The 22,898-nt window shown below is 37.5% G+C and overlaps 1 protein-coding gene across 1 annotated transcript in view; it reads right to left on the bottom strand.

The window, feature by feature from the left end:
• The window catches only part of kcnh8 (potassium voltage-gated channel, subfamily H (eag-related), member 8), a 162,944-nt gene that overhangs the window by 99,011 nt on the left and 41,035 nt on the right, over positions 1-22,898 (bottom strand). Inside the window, exon 2 of the mRNA XM_056480266.1 lies at positions 11,848-12,081. Within this exon, the coding sequence (XP_056336241.1) occupies positions 11,848-12,081 (234 nt within the window). The remainder of the gene's footprint in view (positions 1-11,847; positions 12,082-22,898) is intronic.

Here is a 22,898-nt window from a genome sequence, read left to right as displayed (position 1 = left end):
AGATTTAATAAAAAAGACGGGTTATGCACAAAGCCCTTATGTGGGGATGGTTTAGGTGATTTATGTAAATGATCAATCTTGTGTGTTCATTTAGAAATTCAATAACATTAGAATGAGCAAGTTTGCTGCAAGCCAGATACTGTACAATGAGAGGAAGAGTTCAAATAAAACTCTGCACACTATTCCATATTCTGGTTTCACTACATCAAAACACTGACCTAAAATTAGTAGAAAAATCTGATTTGTGCAGATTTTCAGAATTTGTGTGCATATACATGTGTTGCAGATTAGGATAAAATAATGAATGATATGTTTAAATAAGTGAAAAAATACAAATCATCTACACAATTATTATTGAATGAGACCTAAAAGTTTTGTCATGTACTTTGGTCTTTATACTCACAATCACTAATAGCATAAATACTGCATGAATACTAGGGGTGTAGTGATACACTAAAGTCATGATTCCATACATATCTCAATGCTAAACTTAATGCTAATCTTAATATTTCATTCTATAGTATTAGTACTATTATTGTTATTTCTCCTGACAATGCACTGAGGTCTTATGAAGAGAAACGATTGACGTAGGCTTCATTCAAACTTCTAAATATGTCAGCTCACATGTAATTTCACATCCACGGAATATCATTATGCAAAGTATTAGCCAACATAAAGATGGAAATTACATTTTTGGGTGAATTGTACCTAAAAAAATTCATTAAGGTGCCTTGTAAAAAACAATTCTGTCCTTTTGTATTGTGAGGCATTTCATTTACATCAGCAATACAAAAGGACAGATTTTTATTTCATGATTTTCAATATTACGATATATCATTACACCCTTAACGAATACTGCATGAAAGGGTTGGCTGATAAAACTATAAAGGTACTTTTGTAATACAGGGCTGTAGAATACCAGACAAATGGCTTGAAAAACAACATCTGAACAATGCCTTTACAGTAGCCATATACAGTAGTTTGAAACCAGATGAAACAGCAGTGAGGTTCTCTGAGGCAAAAATGAAAATACTGTGCCATGAAATATCTAGTCACAAGGCTAGTTGTTATTTTTTTAAGTTCCATAATTATTAAAGCCTTACCTATAAGGCTTTAAATTCTTTAGTTCCTGATTATGGAACCAACCTTCTGTCTAGCTACAATCCAGCCCGCTTTTTAAGATCACAAAACTCAGGTAGTACCCAGAATAGCAAAGTCCACTAAAGGAGGTCGAGCTTTCTCATATATGGCTCCTAAAATCTGGATTAGCCTTCCTGGTAATCCATTTTAGACCTGTAGAGGTAATCGAGGCTCAGACACACCTTTTAGATTAAAGACTTATCTTTTTAGTAAAGCATATGCACATTGCATAACATAAGTGTAGAATGCGTAAGTGTGCTCCATGCAGGCGAGTGGGTTTGACAAACCACCTGTAGGAAACACTCTTCCTCACTCTATGCACCAGGCACTTTGTTAGAAATACTTCTATGTTTTCTGTTTCTTTAGGTTTGTTCATATAGCACTTCTTTTCATTTATAGCACTTCATTTTCACATTGACACTAATATCTCTTGTTCAAACACATTATGAACAGCATAATTATTGTGAAAAGCACTATGCAAATAAACTTGAATTGGATTAAACTGAATAACAGTAAGTGTGCCATATTTTGGCAGTGGTTATGCATGGTTTTACCTATGAAATAACTGTAATAAACCTATTAAATTTTACCTATGAAATTGTAATCAAATTGAAATCAGAATGCAAATTATTTTTACGAATGTTATTGCTTTACTGAACATTTGCATCTGCATAACATCCTTAAACCAGGGAACAAAAGCATTTTTATTTTAAAGAGCCCCTATTATGCATTATAAAAGGTGATATTTTGGTTTTGCGGCACTCCAACAACAGGCTGATATGCATGCAAGGTTTCATTGTCTTATAATATGCATTTATTTTTATCTATTTATCCCAGAGACTCCCATATGATTCGTTCAACGATTCATTTGTTCCCAAACCCCTCCTTAGCACGATGCTAATCTGCGCTGATAAGTCCAATGACCCAGTCTATTGCGATTGGTCGACTGCGATCAGCATGAGACAGAGAGAAATGCCCACCTCGGTTTATCAACAATATTGAAGAAGTTAGAGTGCAGAGTGTATGTGTGAGCCCAATGCAGGAGTGCATTAAAGCAATGCAGTTTAACACCAGCATATTGCTCTATTCCTTACCATGACACGCATTCAGTATTAATCCACATAGCGGCAAAAGCTGAACTATTTTGAAACTTAACTGCTGCACGTGTGTAGGAACAGCTGACGGTGGCCATAGCAACAACAAACGGTAGTGGATCGCGAGCTCACAAACCCATTTAAATCCGTAAACAAAGTGCCACGTGTCACGTTTTCAACATGGTTTTAGACATGATATGAAAATATAAAAAGTTAACCAGATACAGAACAAGCGGTAACAAGTAATAAAACACAATTAAATACACATTTTGCAAGCTAGAGAAAACAAGGAGGCAGCCATTCACACTTAAGTTACTTACACTTGTGAAATGGAGAAAGAAACTGATCCATAAACTATGTACTGTAAAGTTCCTGTCAGGCTCTGACAAAGTCCCATACATCAAAAGTCTTTTCTGATTCTTCCTTTAAAGGGCACATAGGGTACCCTTTTTTTCATATTTAATATTTCATATTTAAGTCTTTTGTTTCCCCAGAATGTGTCTGTAAAGTTTCAGCTCAAAACATCAGATTATTTATTATAGCTGTTTGAAGTGTCTGTATTTTATCTGGGAAAATGTTGTTGCTGTTTTTTTGCACTGGGCCTTTAAGGCTAGTCCTCCCCGCCCACCGTTCCCACGTGCCTGTCAGCAACATGCCTCAATCGCCACCCTCGGATGCCTCAGGAAGCAGATCTCACGTAACGTTTGTGAGAAATACTACAGTAAGAACTTTAACAATCAGTATTTGATGCATTTTTTTGTGGACTTGCAACAATGAGTCACACACAATGTCATTACAAAGTTCACGCACACACACAGCGAGGACACACACACACAGCGCAGACACACACACACACACATAGCGCAGACACACACACACACACATAGCGCAGACGCACACACATGCACACATAGCGCAGACGCACACACACATAGCGCAGACACACACACACAGCGCAGACACACACACAGAGAGAGAGACAGCGCGTTAAGCTTTGCACTCGTTTTGCACGCATATGTGACATGAATCTGAAGTGAATCGCTATAATTCATTACACACATGCACTGTTTTAAAACATTTTAAAGTTGTAAAACTCACTCTTGATCACGTGTGATGATGATTGATGATCCTAGCAAACTGAACAGACCTTTTATTCCCGGTTGCTTTGCGCTTGTCCTGTCTTGTTGATATATATTTAAAAGGCACCTATGGTAAAAAATCTACTTTTCAAGCAGTTTGGACAGACATATGTGCATGAATATTGGGGTGAAATAAGCACACCCAGTGCTTTTTTCAATTTAACAACATAAAAAACGGTGGACCAATTGGAGCAGTTTTCAAACCGACCGCAACTTTACGTAGGAGTGCGGTCCCCCCGCCCACCAATATTGAGTGACAGGCGCGTCATCATATCCTCAATTTATTGATTCACGTCCGCCATTTTCAGCGTGAGTCGAAGCGATATCACTAAAGGAACACCCTAGCTCTATTTTTAGATGCAAGGCTCATTGGGCTCAACACAAGATGAATATTCTTCACATTATCGCTCTAATCGGAATTATTGGTTGTATCTTTAGGTAGGTTTGCAAACATGTTTACTTCTCATTGAGTCTACCTTATACTTTAGCCGTTTGCATTTCTCGCGATCCCAGAAGCTCCCTGTGATCTTAACTAGCATGCGTTTTAGAATTCTAAACATAGGTTTCTATCAGGGTACACTCAAGTCGACGGCTAGGCGCCACGGACTGCTGCAGATTTGAAGCGCCGTTGTGTGTACCCTGATAGAAACCTATGTTTAGAATTCAAAAATGAATTCGATGATTCGGGACACTTCATGTTTCTGCCGTGCCACAGAGAGTGTCTGGTGTGCCGTGTTACGACTTCGAGCGGCGCATCCGGTGCCTCAAAGTTAAGTCAGTGTGCGTGGTTATTAGTTTCTGTGTACAAGCTCGGCACTTGAAACTAGCACACAGTTGACTGTAAAACTGTACAAAGACACAAATGATTTTGTACTCTTTGCTTGGTCTGTGTCCGAGTCGTACATGTACGACTGACTCCTGCTCCTCTCAGTCTGCCTCTGTTGCAAACACAGAGCGGGTGAGCTCATGGCCCCGCCCCATTGTTACGTTGGGCGGGAAGCCCAAACTAATTTACATGTGAAGAAACACCATCCTAAATCAGCGAGCTGTGGACACGCCCCCAACATGACACTTTTTAACACATTATAATAAAAAATCTGAATTGTGTTTTAAACTGAACCTAAACTGGCACACTCATAAGAACCATAATATTGTTATTAAATCATAAAAAAGGTAAAAAGGTGCCCTTTAACAAACAGTTAATGAATCCCCTGTTGTAAGCATGTAGATTGCTGAAGCACTCATCAGAAAAAATTACGGGAACACAGCACAAGGCTATAATGCTGAGGTATTTTTCCAAAAATAAACTTCAACCACTGACTCTTCACAGCCTCACCTTTAAGTAGAGAAAATAACACAAACTTTCCCCTCACACTTTAGAGCACAGTGTCTTCGCAACATGGTTCAACCAGGATCTGCTACAGTTTTTTTTTTTCTGCAGTGTTTGTGGCTGGGGCCAAGGGTTTCAATTCTCCCAGTTTTCTGTGCGCGCAACAAATAGGCGGGGCTTGAGTTCCATATCAACATAACGCTGACACAACTAAAGACTCGTTACCCTTGCAATTCATTTGAACGAATATGTGTCGCCTCTTTTATAGATGAATCAATAGTTTTAAAGACGGTGCACTTTCAGATTTAAGCTGGATATTTCACTTAACTTAATGCTGTTACAAACTGCATGGAAGGTCATTTTCAAAAACCCATAATAGGGGCTCTTTAATAGAAATGTATCTAATTCTCTGTTAACTGGATATCCTGTCACATGTAGAAAAAATGTCAGACTAGAAGTAAAGCAGGCTGTCAAATCACTGAAATTAAACAGTATTTTTGCACTGAATGAGACCAGTTAATTTAAATGCTGCCACAGGAAGCATTTTTAGCTTACTTGGCAAAAATATTTCTTCCAGTCTATTTAAAGAGAGAAAAGAACGGAAACAAAAACAGACCAGCACATCCAAAAAGAGCAGCATCATTATGGCATCCAATTTCTATGTATGTATGTGTGTGAATGCTTGTTTGTCTGTCTCTATTGAGCGGTGTGGGTGTGCGACAGGGCATTTATATGTGTGCTTAGTTGTATGTGTGTGCGTGTGTTCCTCTCTCCACCAGTAGCCGTTACTGGAAGCCTCCAGGGGAATTCCATCTGATTGCTCACAGCTGGAGAAGTCTTTGTCAAATCTCTCATTTCCTCACGAAAAAAGCCTCACCATTATGGAGAAGAAAAAGGGGATGAAATAATAACGCTCTCTAGAACAAGTGCGCTGGAGATGTTCCATTCAATATAGAACAAAGGGGGAGAGGAGAATGAGCAAGAGCAAAACGGTAGAGCGAATTGGTAAAATGCCAAAGCACTGTTTGATATCTAAAAACCTAACACATAAAAAAATAATATAATATAATATAATATAATATAATATAATATAATATAATATAATATAATATAATATAATATAATATAATATAATATAATATAATATATTTTCCCATTTTGTCTTTCTTCCCAGTCCAAAGCTGTATTTTTAAACAAAATATTATAAGTCTTTCTAACAAAAATGGAAACCTGTTCACAAAGAACGTATGACATTTTGTCTTAATGGCACTGGGATGAAACACTGCCGTTTTAATTGGTTTCAATGGGGACCTTTTTTGTCCTGAGAGAAATTACTTTTTGTGCTTAGTGTAACATAGATTTATTAGAGGTAATGAGGACCAAATGTTACCATTTTCATAAAAGTTAAAATTGCTGCAATGGTAAATGGTCAAATGGAGGTAATATCCATGTTGTGCACAACAAACCCACTTTAAATATCAAGTTTTATTTCATTTCATTTATTTAGCATACACTATAATTTAATGCGATTTAAAATGATGACAATAGGAGCAAGTCAAATCACCAAAATAGTAACTATATAGACAATATGTATGTTAATGTGAGATGTCTCAGAAAGTAAAGCATAGGGTATATAAGGTTTTTATTTCATTATTATAATATAAACAAAAAGCAAACAAAGAATATTCAACTAGATAGGTTTAGATATAGGACGTAGTGTTAGAGGATCAGGTATTGGCAAAAGTGAATATTTTTAGGGATAGTCATAACAATTTTTTCTCTATCCTCTGTAACTAAAAAACCTTTCAATGACCATGGGTGTGAACTAGCAAAAACTATGTACATGCTTTTGGCTGGAGTTATATTATAGTATATTGTAGTATTAACAAAAAATAACATAACAATAGATAAACAGTGTTTTGGAATTTCTTAGTAAATGATCGAGTTATGTGTGAAAGACATCTTCACTCACCGGCCTCTTTATTAGGTACACCTTACTAGTACATTTAAAAAGAACATATTTTAGAGCAGTAATCAATACTGTGATATTTTTATCCAGATATTATACCATCAGAATCTTATACCGGCCCCTGCCTAATATTGACACGATATCATCATTGCAGAATTGTTGGCTGCACATGATGATATGTGCAATCTCCCATTCCAGCACATCCCAAAGGTGCTCTATTGGATTGAGATCTAGTGACTGTGGAGGCCATTTGAGTACAGTGAACGCATTGTCATGTTCAAGAAGCCAGTTTGAGATGATTCACACTTTTATGACATCAGCTCAAACCAGTCTGGTCATTCTCCTCTGACCTCTGGCATCAACAAGACATTTGTGTCGACAGACACAATATACAAACTTCATAAAGCTTGGTCTCCTAAACATCAGGTCACTAGCACCTAAAGCACTTATCATCAATGAAATAATATAACAGATATATATATAACAGAATATAAAATAACAGATAACAATCGTAATGCACATCGTCTCACTGAAACCTGGCTAAAACAAAATGACTATATTAGTGTAAATGAAGCAAATTTTATCTCTGACTTACTAGTTAAAACTGATAAAATACTAATTGTAGGAGATTATAACATCCACATAGATGACACTAATGACACATTATGGATTTACTACATTCACTATAGGGATAAAAGCAAAACGTTATTGGTCCAACCCATTGCTTAAAGCATACACTAGATCTAAGTCTTATGGAATTGAAGTCATCGATGTAGACATTATACCACAAAGTGATGATATTACAGACCACTACCTCGTTCTATATATAAGCTGTGTTTACCTGAAATTAGCAGATCCGCTCCGATATATCGCCCTAGTAGAACTATTGTTCCATCCACCAAAGATGAATTTATAAATAACTTACCTGATCTTTCTCTATTTCGAAAAGCACCCGCAAACGCAAATGACCTTGTTGTAGTAACCAGCAGTATGGATGCCATCTTTACTAGCACTCTAAATACTGTGGCACCCATCAAACTATAAAAGGCTAGAGAGAATAAAACTACACCATGATATAATAGTCATACCCGCGCTCTCAAAACAGCAACCCGTGCCCTGGAACGTAAATGAAAAAAAACTAATTTAGAAGTTTTTAGAGTTGCGTACAAAGACAGTATGTCCAGCTATAGGAGGGCTCTAAAATCTGCCAGAGCTGAGCACCTCCGCAAACTGATAGAAAATAATCATAACAATCCTAGATTCTTATTTAACACCATCGCTAAATTAACAAATAATCGGTCATCTTTGAAAAAAAATTTGTCCACCGCAAATTAGTACTGATAACTTGATGAATTTTTTCAGTGATAAAATAGAAGGCTTTAGACAGAAAACAGGAGATATTAAACTTTATGCATCGCCTTATACTTCAGATCCAGTAAACATCCCACCGAATCAAAATAACCTACAGTCATTCAAAATCATAGTACAGGAAGAGCTAGATAAAATTATAAATAGTTCTAAACCAGCTACGTGTATGTTGGATCCAATTCCTGTTATAGGAGAACCTCTTCTTAACGTTATCAACTCTTATTTATCTTTAGGCCATGTTCCAAATCCTTACAAGTTAGCTGTTATTAAGCCTATTATTAAGAAACCACAACTAGACCCCAGCAACTTAGCTAATTATAGGCATATTTTAAGTCTTCCATTTATGTGTAAAATGCTAGAAAAAGTTGTTTCTGCCCAATTATGCTCCTTTCTGCAGACGAACAATGTTTTTGAAGTGTTTCAGTCAGGTTTCAGGGCTCATCACAGTACAGAAACTGCATTAGTGAAAATAACCAACGATTTACTCTTAGCTGCTGACCAAGGGTCCATCTCGCTATTAGTTTTACTCGATCTTAGTGCGGCATTTGACACCATTGACACGGTATCCTCACAAATCGCTTAAATTCTACAGGTGTCCAGGGACAGGCTCTACAATGGTTTAAGTCATACTTAACTGACCATTACCAGTTTGTGAATATTAATGGACAGCTTTCACAAATCAGCCCAGTAAAGTATGGGGTGCCTCAAGGATCAGTTTTAGGCCCTTTGCTGTTTACAATATACATGGTACCCCTGGGAGACATTATTAGAAGACATGGGATCAGCTTTCACTGCTATGCAGATGATACTCAATTATATATTTCAACTAAACCTGACGAGATGTCTAAATTGTCTAAGCTAACTGAGTGTATTAAAGATGTTAAACATTGGATGACCAACAGTTTTCTTCTCTAAAACTCAGACAAAACAGAATTATTACTTATTGGGCCTAAATCCTGTACACAGCAGATCTCACAACTCGACCTACAATTGGAGGGATACAAAGTTAGCGTTAGCTCTACTATTAAAGATCTGGGTGTCATATTAGCAACTTAACTTTTGAAAATCATATATCCCATGTCACAAAAACTGCTTTCTTTCATCTGAGAAATATCGCTAAGTTACGAAGTATGCTATCCATCTCAGATGCAGAAAAGCTAGTCCATGCTTTTATGACTTCTAGGCTGGACTACTGTAACGCTCTGTTTGCTGGCTGCCCGACATCCTCTATTAGCAAACTTCAATTAGTACAAAATGCAGCTGCCAGAGTTCTTCCCAGGTCTAGAAAATTTTATCACATCACCTCAATTTTATCCTCCCTACACTGGCTGCATGATAAGTTTTGTATTGAATTTAAAATATTGTTTTACCTACAAAGCTTTAAATAATCTGCCTTCTGTTTATCTAACAAACCTTCTGTCTCGCTACAATCCAACTCGCTCTTTAAGATCTCAAAACTCAGGGCTTCTGGTAGTACCTAGAATAGCAAAGTCGAGTAAAGGAGGTCGAGCCTTCTCATTTATAGCTCCTAAACTCTGGAATAGCCTTCCTGATAATGTCCGAGGCTCAGACACACTCTCCCAATTCAAACCTAGATTAAAGACCTATCTGTTTAGTATGGCATACACTCAGTGCACCACTTAGCGGGTTTCCATACAGGTTTCTGCATCTTTATATACACTATGAACAGCAGCTACGCTAATTATTCTCTTTATTCTCCATTTCCACCTAGTGATACTCTTCCCGAGGCCCTCAGACTATGCAGAGTCACTGATTCGATCCAAGACCAACAACGAGATGATCCAAAGGTTTCCATATCCTGACCGTATCCTGAGCAGCTACTGTGGTGGTCATGGAGGAGTGGAGAACATGAGACTGATTCCTGTGACGCTCCAGGGACAGACGAGTCTTCGCTGAGGCTAGCGTCCAGCCTCTCCCGCTGAGACTGCAGCTCTGCACAAGACGTTTGGCCAGCGGAGAAATTAAATTGGTCATGCCCAACTGAGTTTGGTTTCTCTCAAGGTTTTTTTTTCTTCACTTTCGCCAACTAGTGAAGTTTTTTCCCTCTCCGCTGTCGCCACTGGCTTGCATGGTTTGGGATCTGTAGAGCTGCGCATCGTTGGATTTGCTCTTCAGTGTTTGGACTCTCAGTAGTGATTTTTAAACCACACTGAACTGACTGAGCTAAACTGAACTGAACTTAAACACTGAAAACCGAACTACACTGTTCCAATTTACTATTACCTTTTATGTGAAGCAGCTTTGACACAATCTACATTGTAAAAGTGCTATACAAATAAAGGTGAATTTAATTGAATTTAAATAAATTGAATAGAACTGCCGCTCCCTGGATTTTTTCTCTTTTTCGGACCATTCTCTGTAAACCCTAGAGATGGTTGTGCGTGAAAATGCCAGTAGATCAGCAGTTACTGAAATATTCAGACATACCCGTCTGACACCAACAACCATGCCATGTTCAATGTCACTTAAATCACCTTTCTTCCCTATTCTGATGCTCGGTTTGAACTGCAGCAGATCGTCTTGATCATGTCTACATGCCTATATGCATTAAGTTGCTGCCATGTGATTGGCTGATTAGAAATTTGTGTTAACAAGCAGTTGGACAGGTGTACCTAATTAAGTGTCCGGTGAGTGTATTTTGACTTGTCTCTAATCTCTATATTTGCCATTAAAGCCCATTGAATAAAATGATACTTAAAACTACTCCAACTGTGTTCGTCTGGCAGCAAAAAAGAACTACTGCAAACTGAGATATACTAAAATAAATTCTAAAAATTAGCATTTTTAAGATTGAGAGTGTGGTCTAGTATTACATCAGTCCCAATCTCCTCGTAAATTCCACAAATAAAACTGCACACCTGCTCGACTTCAGCTTGTAATCCACCTTTAGAGTCTCTCTGGTGCTTTTTGGCCAACCAACCAATAAAACCATCTGCTTCTGACAATGGCTGGAGATTTCACTCGGTATAGGTGTGCTGTAATACCTCCATGTCCTATTGCTAGTGATGGATCAGACCAGCTTTCCATGTATTATGGTCTACCTCCACAGTGGAAAATCCTGCTAATAAAAGTTTTAAAGTGATGAAATATACTCAACATCACACACCATAAAAGTCAAACACCCTAAAATGCAGTAACTGTTCTGTTTTAGCATGTGTAGTGAACTTCTCTAGTCTGGTTCACGGCACCAAACTGTTGTGAAATTCTAAGAAGAGCCCAAAAAAACAGGGAGAACTTTTGGTTGTCTTCAAAGCAGAATCCTTTAATAAGAAGAACTCAGTGTGGCTGTGGCGTCATCGAAAGAAAACTCTCAACTGTACAGCAAGCACTAGGTTCTTATACATTCTAAAACAAAGCATGCAAATGAAGTGTTGTCATCGGCAGGGTAAACTGCCTTTCAGGCCTGATCTTATCAGCATGTACGTCTGCAGAGTGGATGACAACATATTAGAAACCTGTCCAGCTACTGACCATATAAAAGGGGTTTCTTCGTCCTGAAAGTTTCACTCGAAGACAAAAGCAGAAAACAGTGTGCAAAATGATGTTCTGGAGACCAGTCCCGTTTGACCAGTTGACCGAAAAGAGAAAACAATAGACACAGCCATGCTGTGAAACTGATAATTTGCATTACTTTGGAGACAGTCAGGGCTCAGGAAACCAAGACATTTTAAGGTCTGTCACACCAGTTATATATATATATAGATAATATAAATTTATATTCCCACACACGTAAAGCAAGCGTTGCATCATTAGTTAAAAATGCCTTAATATGATATTTTTTCTTACCACTCTTTTTGTAGAACATTATCTCCTCCTTGAGCTCGCTCCGTTCCTCGAGTGCCGCGTCCACATGAAGAATGATGTGCTCGCTGGTCTCCGGTCCAAACAGAAACTTGCATGCGCAGCTCTGTTGCATGACCTCAGTTCGGGCAAATCCAGTGAGTTCACAGAATCCATCCGAGCAGTACACAATCGGGAAGCCTTTGGACACTTGTGCATTGGCCAGAATGAAGTTGCTGTCTGTTCCAAACACAAAGATTAATAAAAAAAAAAAGATAAAAATTAGTCCACTAATATTTATTATCACTGGAATTTCATTCATTCATTTTCCTTCAGCTTAATCTCTTATTTGTCAGGGGTTGCCACAGCAGAATGAACCGCCACGCATTCCAAAAAAAGTTTTTAAGCATTTTAAGCATTAGTGTATGTGTGTAAATATAATAGTGTATGGGTGTTTCCCAGTACTGGGTTGCAGCTGGAAGGGCATCCGCTGCATAAAACATATGCTGGATAAGTTGGCGGTTCATTCCACAGTGACAACCCCTGATAAATAATGGGACTAAAGCCTCATTCACACTACAAGCGACTAGCAGTGGCAAAGTGATAAGCGACCGTTAATTTCTTCCGGTGACCCCCATCTACACGAGCAACAGCGACCAGGTGGTCGTGTCGAGTGATGCGACAAAGGAGAGAATCCTTCAACTTTATACAAATAAAGAGCAACTTTCCTGAGCGACAGCCAATAGGAGCACGAGTAGAGCTCATGTGATCCTTAGCTCGCTCAGAGGTTGTATTTGTGCTGTATAGACTTACACAGACCTGCGTTTGAAGCAGGTCGCCACCCAGAGCGACAGGCAGCTTCAACGTCGCTACAAGTGTGAATGAGGCATAAGCTGAAGGAAAATTAATGAATGAATTCGCATTTATTAAAAATAGAAACACAAGAAAAATGTCAAGTTTCACTTTTGACCAATTTAATACACATACATGTGTGTACTTTTAACTTTGAGCTTTTTTGTTTAATGCTTGAGAATATATTTATGTACTTAGTTTAATATGTAAATTATTATTAAATTTTTTAACTAACTATTAAAAGCTTTGTTGGACCGTATGTCTTTTATCTTAAAGTTGACATAAAACAGAAGTTAATATTGTCTTTTTTCACATATCATAGTGCGCATCCAATAGTCCTGAAATCCTTTGGGAACCGTTTGGATCATTGAAAGATTGGCGTTGCTAAGAAAAAGAAGGAATATTGGTAAAAAAACAAAAGCCTTCCATGTGACCAGAAATAAAGAAGAATGTTTCAAGGGCGAGGAAATAGGGTTATAGAATTTGATCAAACATTATGAATTTGTACAAAATAATGAAGTGCGTAGACACGTTTATAACAAGCACTACTCTAAATTTCACGACCACCAGTGGTCCAGACTTGCAGATTGCTGGTAAACATGCACCATCACCCGGACTACAATTCTGTCACATTATGAACTACAAATCCTGTCATGCACCTCAAACACACCTGTTTCCGGAACTCAGATGATTACACACACACACAGCTGGTAGCTAATCTAAGACTTTAGGTTAAGATAACGTGGACTATTTATTCAGCTCACATTCCACACACTTTGCTGAGTCTTGTTGGTTGATACTTGTAACATTACCAAGCGTTTCCTGTATCTAGTCTTTCCACGTTCCTTAACCCTGTCCTTGTTTTCGCTTAGTTGTAGTGATGGTAAAATGAAGCTTTGTGAACCAGTGAACCATTCGACTCAATTGTATCGGAAAAAAGGTTCGTTGCTCAAAACTTTTCAAATCAGAACTCGATGAGGACCTCTGCTGGTTAATGTGTGAAAAAGCACTGTGTTGCAAAAATGTCAAACCTTCAAAACTGACCAGTACATTCATGTAGTAATACAATAATAGTAATATAAACAAATTACTCAATTACTGTAGTTTTTACATATAAGGTATGTTACATTACACCACAGATGACTGTAGTAAAATCCAAGGTATTCAAAAATATTTGTTTATCGTATTCCAACTGGTCTTACACCCACCCAATTGTTCCGAGCGGGGATCGAATTGGCGATTCCTGCGTGGGAGGCAAATGCTCTAAGGAGGAGGAGGACTGCACTCATTAGCTGGCCTCCATTACATACTATACTACAATATGCAATGGCCTTCTTTAAAAAATTGTTGAAAATAATATACTAATACACTTTAGTATAGTCTAAAAGCTTTTTACTATAAATTACTATTGCATTTTAATTGTTTTACTGGTGCGTGGGACTGGTGCAGTGCTTTGAAACAGTAGAAATGTATGTAATCGATGCCTAATCTCTTGCTTTACACTTTTCTAACTCACAAGGGTGTTTAAACATTTGAATCATAATTTGAAGCAGTCACGTGGCTATAGGTGAAAATACAGCTTCGGACGTCACTGATCACGTGATTATGGCAAAATGAATCAAGCTCCGGCATACTGCAAGATGTATAATTTTGTTGATACATGCTTCGAAGCCTCGGTGCACAACATCACATCACTATTTTGTTGCCACCAGTATCGACTTTATTGCCTGTGACCTCGTCTACACTTTTAGATTTCACAGTATTTACCCGTTTTTTCCTGTGATTGACCATTTTCTAAAGCTTTCTAAATAAAGCTGCACATGGATCCTCACTCCATTGTCACCCTGGTTATAATATACATTTACAAATAAGACGAGTACGTTATAATTTCATGCCGACTTTAAATCCTGTGAGTCTGTATGTCTTCAGCAGATCTTGATAAGAAAGGCTGTGTTTTGATTTCATTACATAACTAATTTCCTGCCTGGATAATTTTTTATTTTGCATTCTGACTTGTTTTATTGTTTTACCCCGTCATCGTGTCAAAACAGATTAATAGCATCCATGCATCATAAATGGATACAGCAACGTTGCCTTGTAAATGTTTCTCGAAGGACAGCTCGCAAGCCTCGTCCCTGAATCTCTAGACAAACACGCACAAGCATTATTAAAAGCTGGCATTTATGAGAAGCTTTCACGTGTCTAGGAGACAGACATTTGGTGCTGAACGACTTTACTGAGACGTGTTCTGCTCACATAGGCAAAACAAAAGTTGGGCGCTTATTTATACCAACGTACGAGTTGGGAGGTCAGACCCAGAGAGAAATGAAAAAAGGAACCATGACAGAGAAACAACAGTGGAAAAATAGAAAAGGTTTAAATGGCAAAGTAAAGAACGGCATGGAGAAAGAAAGAACGATAGAGCGAAAGGAAAAGTGATTGAATACAAGGGGGTGAAAGTAAAGAAAGAGAGTAGCAATTCATACAGTGCATCCAGAAAGTATTCATAGTGCTTCACTTTTTCCACATTTTTTTATGTTACAGCCTTATTCCAAAATGAATTAAATTAATTTATTTCCTCAAAATTCTACACACAATACCCCATAATGACAATGTGAAAAAAGATTTTTTTAAATAGTTGCAAATTTATTAAAAATAAAAAACCTGAAAATCACATGTACATAAGTATTCACAACTATTGCTCAATACTTTGTTGATGCACCTTTGGCAGCAATTACAGCCTCAAGTCTTTTTGAATACGATGCCACAAACTTGGCACACCAGTCTTTGGGAATTTTTGGCCATTCCTCTCTGCAGTACCTCTCAAGGTCATTTTCAGATCTCTCCAGAGATGTTCAATAGGATTTAGGTATGGGCTCTGGCTGGGCCACTCGAGGACATTCACAGAGTTGTTGTGAAGCCACTCCATTAACATATTGGCGATCCATCCTCACAACATGATGCTGCCACCACCATGCTTTACTGTAGGGATGGTATTAGCCTGGTGATGAGCGGCGCCTGGTTTTCTCCAAAGGTAACGCCTGGTATTCACTCCAAAGTGTTCAATTTTAGTCTCATCAGACCAGAGAATTTTGTTTCCTATGGTCTGAGAGTCCTTAAGATGCCTTTTGCCAAATTTCAGACAGGGAATGGCTTCCCTCTGGCCACTCTACCATACAGGCTTGATTGGTGGATTGCTGCACAGATGGTTGTCCTTCTGTAAGGTTCTCCTCTCTCCACAGAAGAACGCTGGAGCTTAGGGTTTTGATCACCTCCCTGACTAAGGTTCTCCCCCGATCACTCAGCTTAGATGGCCGGCCAGCTCTAGGAAGAGTCCTGGTGGTTCCAAACATCTTCAGTGGATGATGGAGGCCACTGTTCACATTGGAACTTTCAGAGCAGCAGAAATTTTTCTGTAACCTTACCCAGCCTTGTGCCTTGAATTAATCCTGTCTCGAAAGTCTACAGACAATTCCTTTATCTTCATGCTTGGTTTGTGCTTTGACATGCACTATCAACCCTGGGACCTTATATAGACAGGTGTATGCCTTTTTAAATCATATCCAATCAACTGAATTTACCACAGGTGAACTCTGATTAAGCTGCTGAAACATCTCAAGAACGATCAGTGGAAACAGAATGTACTTGAGCTCAATTTAGAGCTTCACGGCAAAGGCTGTGAATACTTATGTACATGTGATTTTCCAGGGTTTTTATTTTTAATAAATTTGCAACAAATGAGGAAATAAATTAATTTAACCCATTTTGGAATAAGGCTGTAGCATAAAAAAAATGTGGAAAAAGAAGCGCTATGAATACTTTCCGGATGCACTGTAAGTCATATGAGTTTCTTTATTCTACTGAACATAAAAGTTGTTAAAATGTATTGAAGAAGTAAAAATGTCCACTTATCAGCATTCTTCAGCTTCTTTTGTGTTCAGCAGAATAAAGAAGCAGGTTTGGAATAGATAACTATGAGTAAATAACAAAAAAATGTATGCAGACTTCACTCTTTCTGGTGTCTGAAATAAATACTGATTTGTGTCCACACTGTGTGTAAACAACCAGCCAGGGATGGGCAGTATTTATGATACAAGTATTTTAAATGCAAAATAATATTTTGCAATTTCTATTTAATAGGGTTTATGACAATGACTTAATATTTCGTATCAAAATACTTTAATGTCTGGTATTTTTGTATTTTAAAATACTGTAAAATACTTTGCAAGAAGTCTATATGATGACATCATAAAAATGCGGCTTCAGATTGATGCTTTCACAGTTGTTTGCCTAGGTTTGGGATTGAGAAATTAATTTTTTATTGAAGAATTGCTTGAAGTATGGATGGAAATTATGCAACACACATAACACCTAAAGATGGTGTACTAGTGTTTGCTAAGGGGTTCAACTGAGACTCTGCAGTTAAAGAACTCTAGGAAGAGTGAGTGTACTGCACAAACAATAGTAGTTTTAGAGGGATTGCTGATAAAAATCATAAAAGATAAACAACATAAAAATAAGTCATATAGTGGCAATACCTACAATACTTCTAAAACTGAAGTATTTGGTATTTTATTTTAAAATACATTTCAATGTACATTTTAATTTTGCCCATTCCTGCAACCAGCCTATAAAGATAAAAACACCACCCACTTATTATTTTTTTAATGGCTAAAAGAATTTGCATAGATCAGAACATTGAAAGTAAGAAATGAATTCCTTAAAATGTTATTCAATCCAGAGCAGTGAGTTTATCAAATCTTTGAAATGCTGCTGACAAAATGCAACGTCATGTGAGTGTGCTAGACATAATAAAGTAAAACTGATAGCAATAAAACACTACTTATAATTATCACAACATAAACTTCTCTTTACAAAACGATAACACACTTCGATAAATGTTCGTTACATGCTTCCAGAATAAACTAAACTGCACTGCTTGTTTGTGCCACCTAGGCTGTTTTTCCATTTGCACAATTCACACCCATCAATGAAATAAGCTTGAATGTAGCAAAGACCACAGATGTCTCTGTGATTCAGTTTTAAATCAGATGAAGCAGTGCTGATGTTTTCAATAGCATTGGTAAACAGGGGAAATACTGTGCCATGAAGAGAATAGTTAGTAGGCTATTCCACAAAATTTTCATGATTTACTGTAGTACCAGTAATTGCACCATGGTATTATGGTAAAATGGGAGATACAGTGGGTGACACTTTAAAAAGAGCATTACCGCTGCGAGTGGTACCGCCGCCGCACTAAAGGAGTAAGAACGTGTTTTTAGGTACAACCGCAGTTTGAGACTATGCTGCAGAGGGGTACAAAGGGACAGGATGCGAACGAATAGAAATATATAGTAGCTGTGAATACTCTGCTACATGTAAATGAAGATGAAATAATGAAACAAAGCATTATAATTCCTTCATTAATCAATAAAAACTTGTTAACAAGCTTTATTATCATTGTAAATGTGTTAAGTGAAATGAAGCTTAAGTGAATAACCTTCATTTTGGAAAATAAAATGAAAGAAATAAAAGACAACTGAAATGAAAGTACAAACATACATATAAATAAATCATTGAATAAATAAAATAATAAATAAAGCAGTGTTTTAGCCTAAACGTAGAGAGATGTATTTCATTTACGTTGCACAGTACTGTGCGTTATACAGTATATAGACAAATGGCAGTGGCCGATAGGACATTATGCTCAACTGATGTCATACTTCATATACATCAGTCATGAACTCATTGTTTGGAGTTTACAATTTCAAAATGTTAAATATTTCTATGGCGACGCAGTGGTGCAGTAGGTAGTGCTGTCACCTCACAGCAAGAAGGTCGCTGGTTCGAGCCTTGGCTGGATCAGTTGCCGTTTCTGTGTGGAGTTGTTCTCCCTGTATTTGCGTGGGTTTCCTCCGGGTGTTCTGGTTTCCCCCACAGTCCAAAGACACCATTATACAACATAGAAAATTCAGGATAAAATGTGAAACTACACCAACTGTGTTCATCTGACAGAAAAAAAGTCTTATACAGTGAGGATGGCTTGAGAGTGAGTGAATATTTGGGGAATTTTCAATTTTGTGTGAACTATTCCTTTAAGATAATCGCTTAAAGCATACATTAGATCGAATTCTGTCTTATGGAATTGAGGTCATTGATGTAGACATTATACAACAAGGTGATGATATTACAGACCACTACCTCTTACTATATAACCTGTGTTTACCTGAAATTAGCAGATCCGCTCCAATATATCGCCCTAGTAGAACTATTGTTCCATCCACCAAAGATGAATTTATAAATAACTTCAATTTATATAAATAACCTGATCTTTCTCTATTTCGAAATGTACCCGCAAACGCAAATGACCTTGATGTAGTAACCAGCAGTATGGATGCCATCTTTACTAGCAATCTAAATACTGTGGCACCCATCAAACTAAAAAAGGCTAGAGAGAATAAAACTAAACCATGGTATATTAGTCATACCTGCGCTCTCAAAACAGCAACCCGTGCCCTGGAACGTAAATGGAAAAAAACTTAGAAAGAATAGAAAAAAATTATAAGAATAGAAAAAAATAAGATAATAGAAAAAATAAGAATAGAAAAAAATTTAGAAGTTTTTAGAATTGCTTACAAAGACAGTATGTCCAGCTATAGGAGGGCTTTTAAATCTGCCAGGGCTGAGCACCTCCGCAAACTGATAGAAAATAATCATAACAATCCTAGATTCTTATTTAACACCATAGCTAAATTAACAAATAATCGGTCATCTTTGGAACAAAATGTTCCACTGCAAATTAGTACTGATAACTTCAGGTATTTTTTCAGTGATAAAATAGAAGGCTTTAGACAGAAAATAGGAGATATTAAACTTTCTGCATAGCCTTATACTTCAGATCCACTAAACTTTCCACTGAATCTAAATAACCTACAGTCATTCAAAATCATAGAATAGGAAGAGCTAGATAAAATTATAAATAGTTCTAAACCAGCTACGTGTATGTTGGACCCAATTCCAACAAAGTTACTGAAAGAATTGCTACCTGTTATAGGAGAACCTCTTCTTAACGTTATCAACTCTTCTTTATCTTTAGGCCATGTTCCAAATCCTTACAAGTTAGCTGTTAGTAAGCCTATTATTAAGAAACCACAACTGGACCCCAGCAACTTAGCTAATTATAGGCCTATTTCAAATCTTCCATTTATGTCTAAAATACTAGAAAAAGTTGTTTCTGCTCAATTATGCTCCTTTCTGCAGACGAACAATGTTTTTGAAGTGTTTCAATCAGGTTTCAGAGCTCCTCACAGCACAGAAACTGCATTAGTGTAAATAACCAACGATTTAATCTTAGCTGTTGACCAAGGGTGCATCTCGCTATTAGTTTTACTCAATCTTAGTGCGGTATTTGACACCATTGACCACAATTTCCTCATAAATCGCTTAAATTCTACAGGTGTCCAGGGACAGGCTCTACAATGGTTTAAGTCATACTTAGCTGACTTTTACCAGTTTGTGAATATTAATGTACAGCCTTCACAAGTCAGCCCAGTAAAGTATCTTAAGGATGCCTCAAGGATCAGTTTTAGGCCCTTTGCTGTTTACAATATACATGCTACCCCTGGGTGAAATTATTAGAAGACATGGGATCAGCTTTAACTGCTATGCAGATGATACTCAATTATATATTTCAACTAAACCTGATGTCTAAACTGTCTAAGCTAACTGAGTGTATTGAAGATGTTAAACATTGGATGACCAACAATTTTCTTCTCTAAAACTCAATTATTACAAAACAGAATTATTACTTATTGGGCCTAAATCCAGTACACAGCAGATCTCACAACTTGACCTACAATCGGAGGGATATAAAGTTAGCGTTAGCTCTACTATTAAAGATCTGGGTGTCATATTAGCAACTTAACTTTTGAAAATCATATATCCCATGTCAAAAAAACTGCTTTCTTTCATCTGAGAAATATCGCTAAGTTACGAATTATGCTATCCATCTCAGATGCAGAAAAGCTAGTCCATGCTTTTATGACTTCTAGGCTGGACTACTGTAACGCTCTGTTTGCTGGCTGCCCAGCATCCTCTATTAACAAACTTCAATTAGTACAAAATGCAGCTGCCAGAGTTCTTACCAGGTCTAGAAAATTTGATCACAACACCCCAATTTTATCATCCCTACACTGGCTGCCTGTTAAGTTTCGTATTGAATATAAAATATTGCTTCTTACATATAAAGCTTTAAATAATCTAGCTCCTGTTTATCTAACCAACCTTCTGTCTTGCTACAATCCAGCTCGCTCTTTAAGATCTCAAAACTCAGGGCTTCTGGTAGTACCTAGAATAGCAAAGTCGAGTAAAAGAGGTCGAGCCTTCTCAATTATAGCTCCTAAACCCTGGAATAGCCTTCCTGATAACGTCTGAGGCTCAGACACACTCTCCCAATTCAAAACTAGATTAAAGACTTATCTGTTTAGTAAAGCATACACTCAGTGCATCACTTAGAGGGTTTCCACACAGGTTTCTGCATCTTGTTTATATGCACTATGAACAGCAGCTACGCTAATTATTCTCTTTATTCTCCATTTCCACCTAAGGATACTCTTCCCGAGGCCCTCAGACTTTGCAGAGTCACTGATTCGATCCAAGACCAACGACGAGATGATCCCAAGGTTTCCATATCCTGGACCAGGCCGTATCCTGAGCAGCTACTGTGGTGGTCATGGAGGAGTGGAGAGCATAAGACTGATTCCTGTGATGCTCCAGGAACAGACGAGTCTTTGCTGAGGCCAGCTTCCAGCCTCCGCCGATGAGACTGCAGCTCTGCACAAGACGTTTGGCCAGCGGAGAAATTAAAATGGTCGTGCCCAACTGAGTCTGGTTTCTCTCAAGGTTTTTTTCTTCACTTCGCCAATTAGTGAAGTTTTTTGTTTTCCTCTCAGCAGTAGAGCTGCGCATTGTTGGATTTGATCTTCAGTGTTTGGACTCTCAGTGATTATTAATAGAATATTAATAGTGATTATTAAACTGTTGTAAATATTACTCAAAGTCTAAGTAAAAAAGTAGTTATTACTAAGTACGATCCAAGCCATGCAATAAAGCCGAACTCTCACTGCTCTCCTAGCAGTGCACCCTCGGTAACGTATATAGCACGCTTTAAGAGGAAGCCTCGTGAAAATAACTACTCTCCAACAAAGTCTAAACATTTTATAAATCTTTTGAAAGACAAGACTTGTGTGACTAGGAAGATTTCAAACAAAAAACTCACCCTTCAAGCCTCCCGCCCATCCACAGATCACAAGTATTTGACTGCAAGGATCCAGGCAACCTAATCCATAAACATTAGTCCACGCCATATTCATATGTCAATAAACATCGCTGTTATCCTCCAGACTAGTCACTGGTGTGCAGTAGCGTCTTTCACACAAACACTAGTATTTGGTAAACAAAATGGCCGCAGATCTTTGATTGACACTCCATTGAGCCAATAGCTGAAAGGAGAGGTGACGCCATCCAATTAGCTCCTAAAACTCGATACGGTTCCGCCCTCTCTCGACAATTTATGAATGAACTCAGCTGTAAAAGACTTTGGGAATTAATTGGGCCAGATATGCTTGCAAATTTAATAATGTAAAGATCCCTAACATGTTATTTAAACATGGATTAAAGTAAAGCCCATAACAAACATTAACACAGTTTCTACAAAGTGGTGACTTTTTAAAGTCCATAGTTTGATGTTGGCATTTGATATATTTAATCTAAATAAATAAATAAATAAATAAATAAATAAATAAATAAATAAATAAATAAATAAATAAATAAAATAAAATAAAATAAAATAAAATAAAATAAAATAAAACAATAAAAAAAAAACCTCTGCCACATCTGATAGCCATTTAACTTCTGAGAAGATTATTACCCAACCAGCGAGATACATTGACACATCAAGCACAGAAGTCCAATTGTAATACGCCAGTGACTCATATGTCCATACACAAGTGTCATATTTAACCTTATAATGGCATATCGGTTGGAGGTGAAAATGGCAAAGAAACAAACTTCCCGCTTGACTGCTCTGAATAGGAGGCAGACATTTCTGATAAAAGGAGTAATGATTCATCTATTGACTCAGCGTTAGATACATTCGCATTTTAAACAAATTCTATATCACTAAGCCACACCCCATATCCTCAACT

The sequence above is a fragment of the Danio aesculapii genome, chromosome 19 (assembly GCF_903798145.1).
Source record: "Danio aesculapii chromosome 19, fDanAes4.1, whole genome shotgun sequence".
Lineage (NCBI taxonomy): Eukaryota > Metazoa > Chordata > Actinopteri > Cypriniformes > Danionidae > Danio > Danio aesculapii.
Note: the sequence above shows the minus strand (reverse complement) of the source record. Positions and strands in the feature narration are given on the sequence as shown.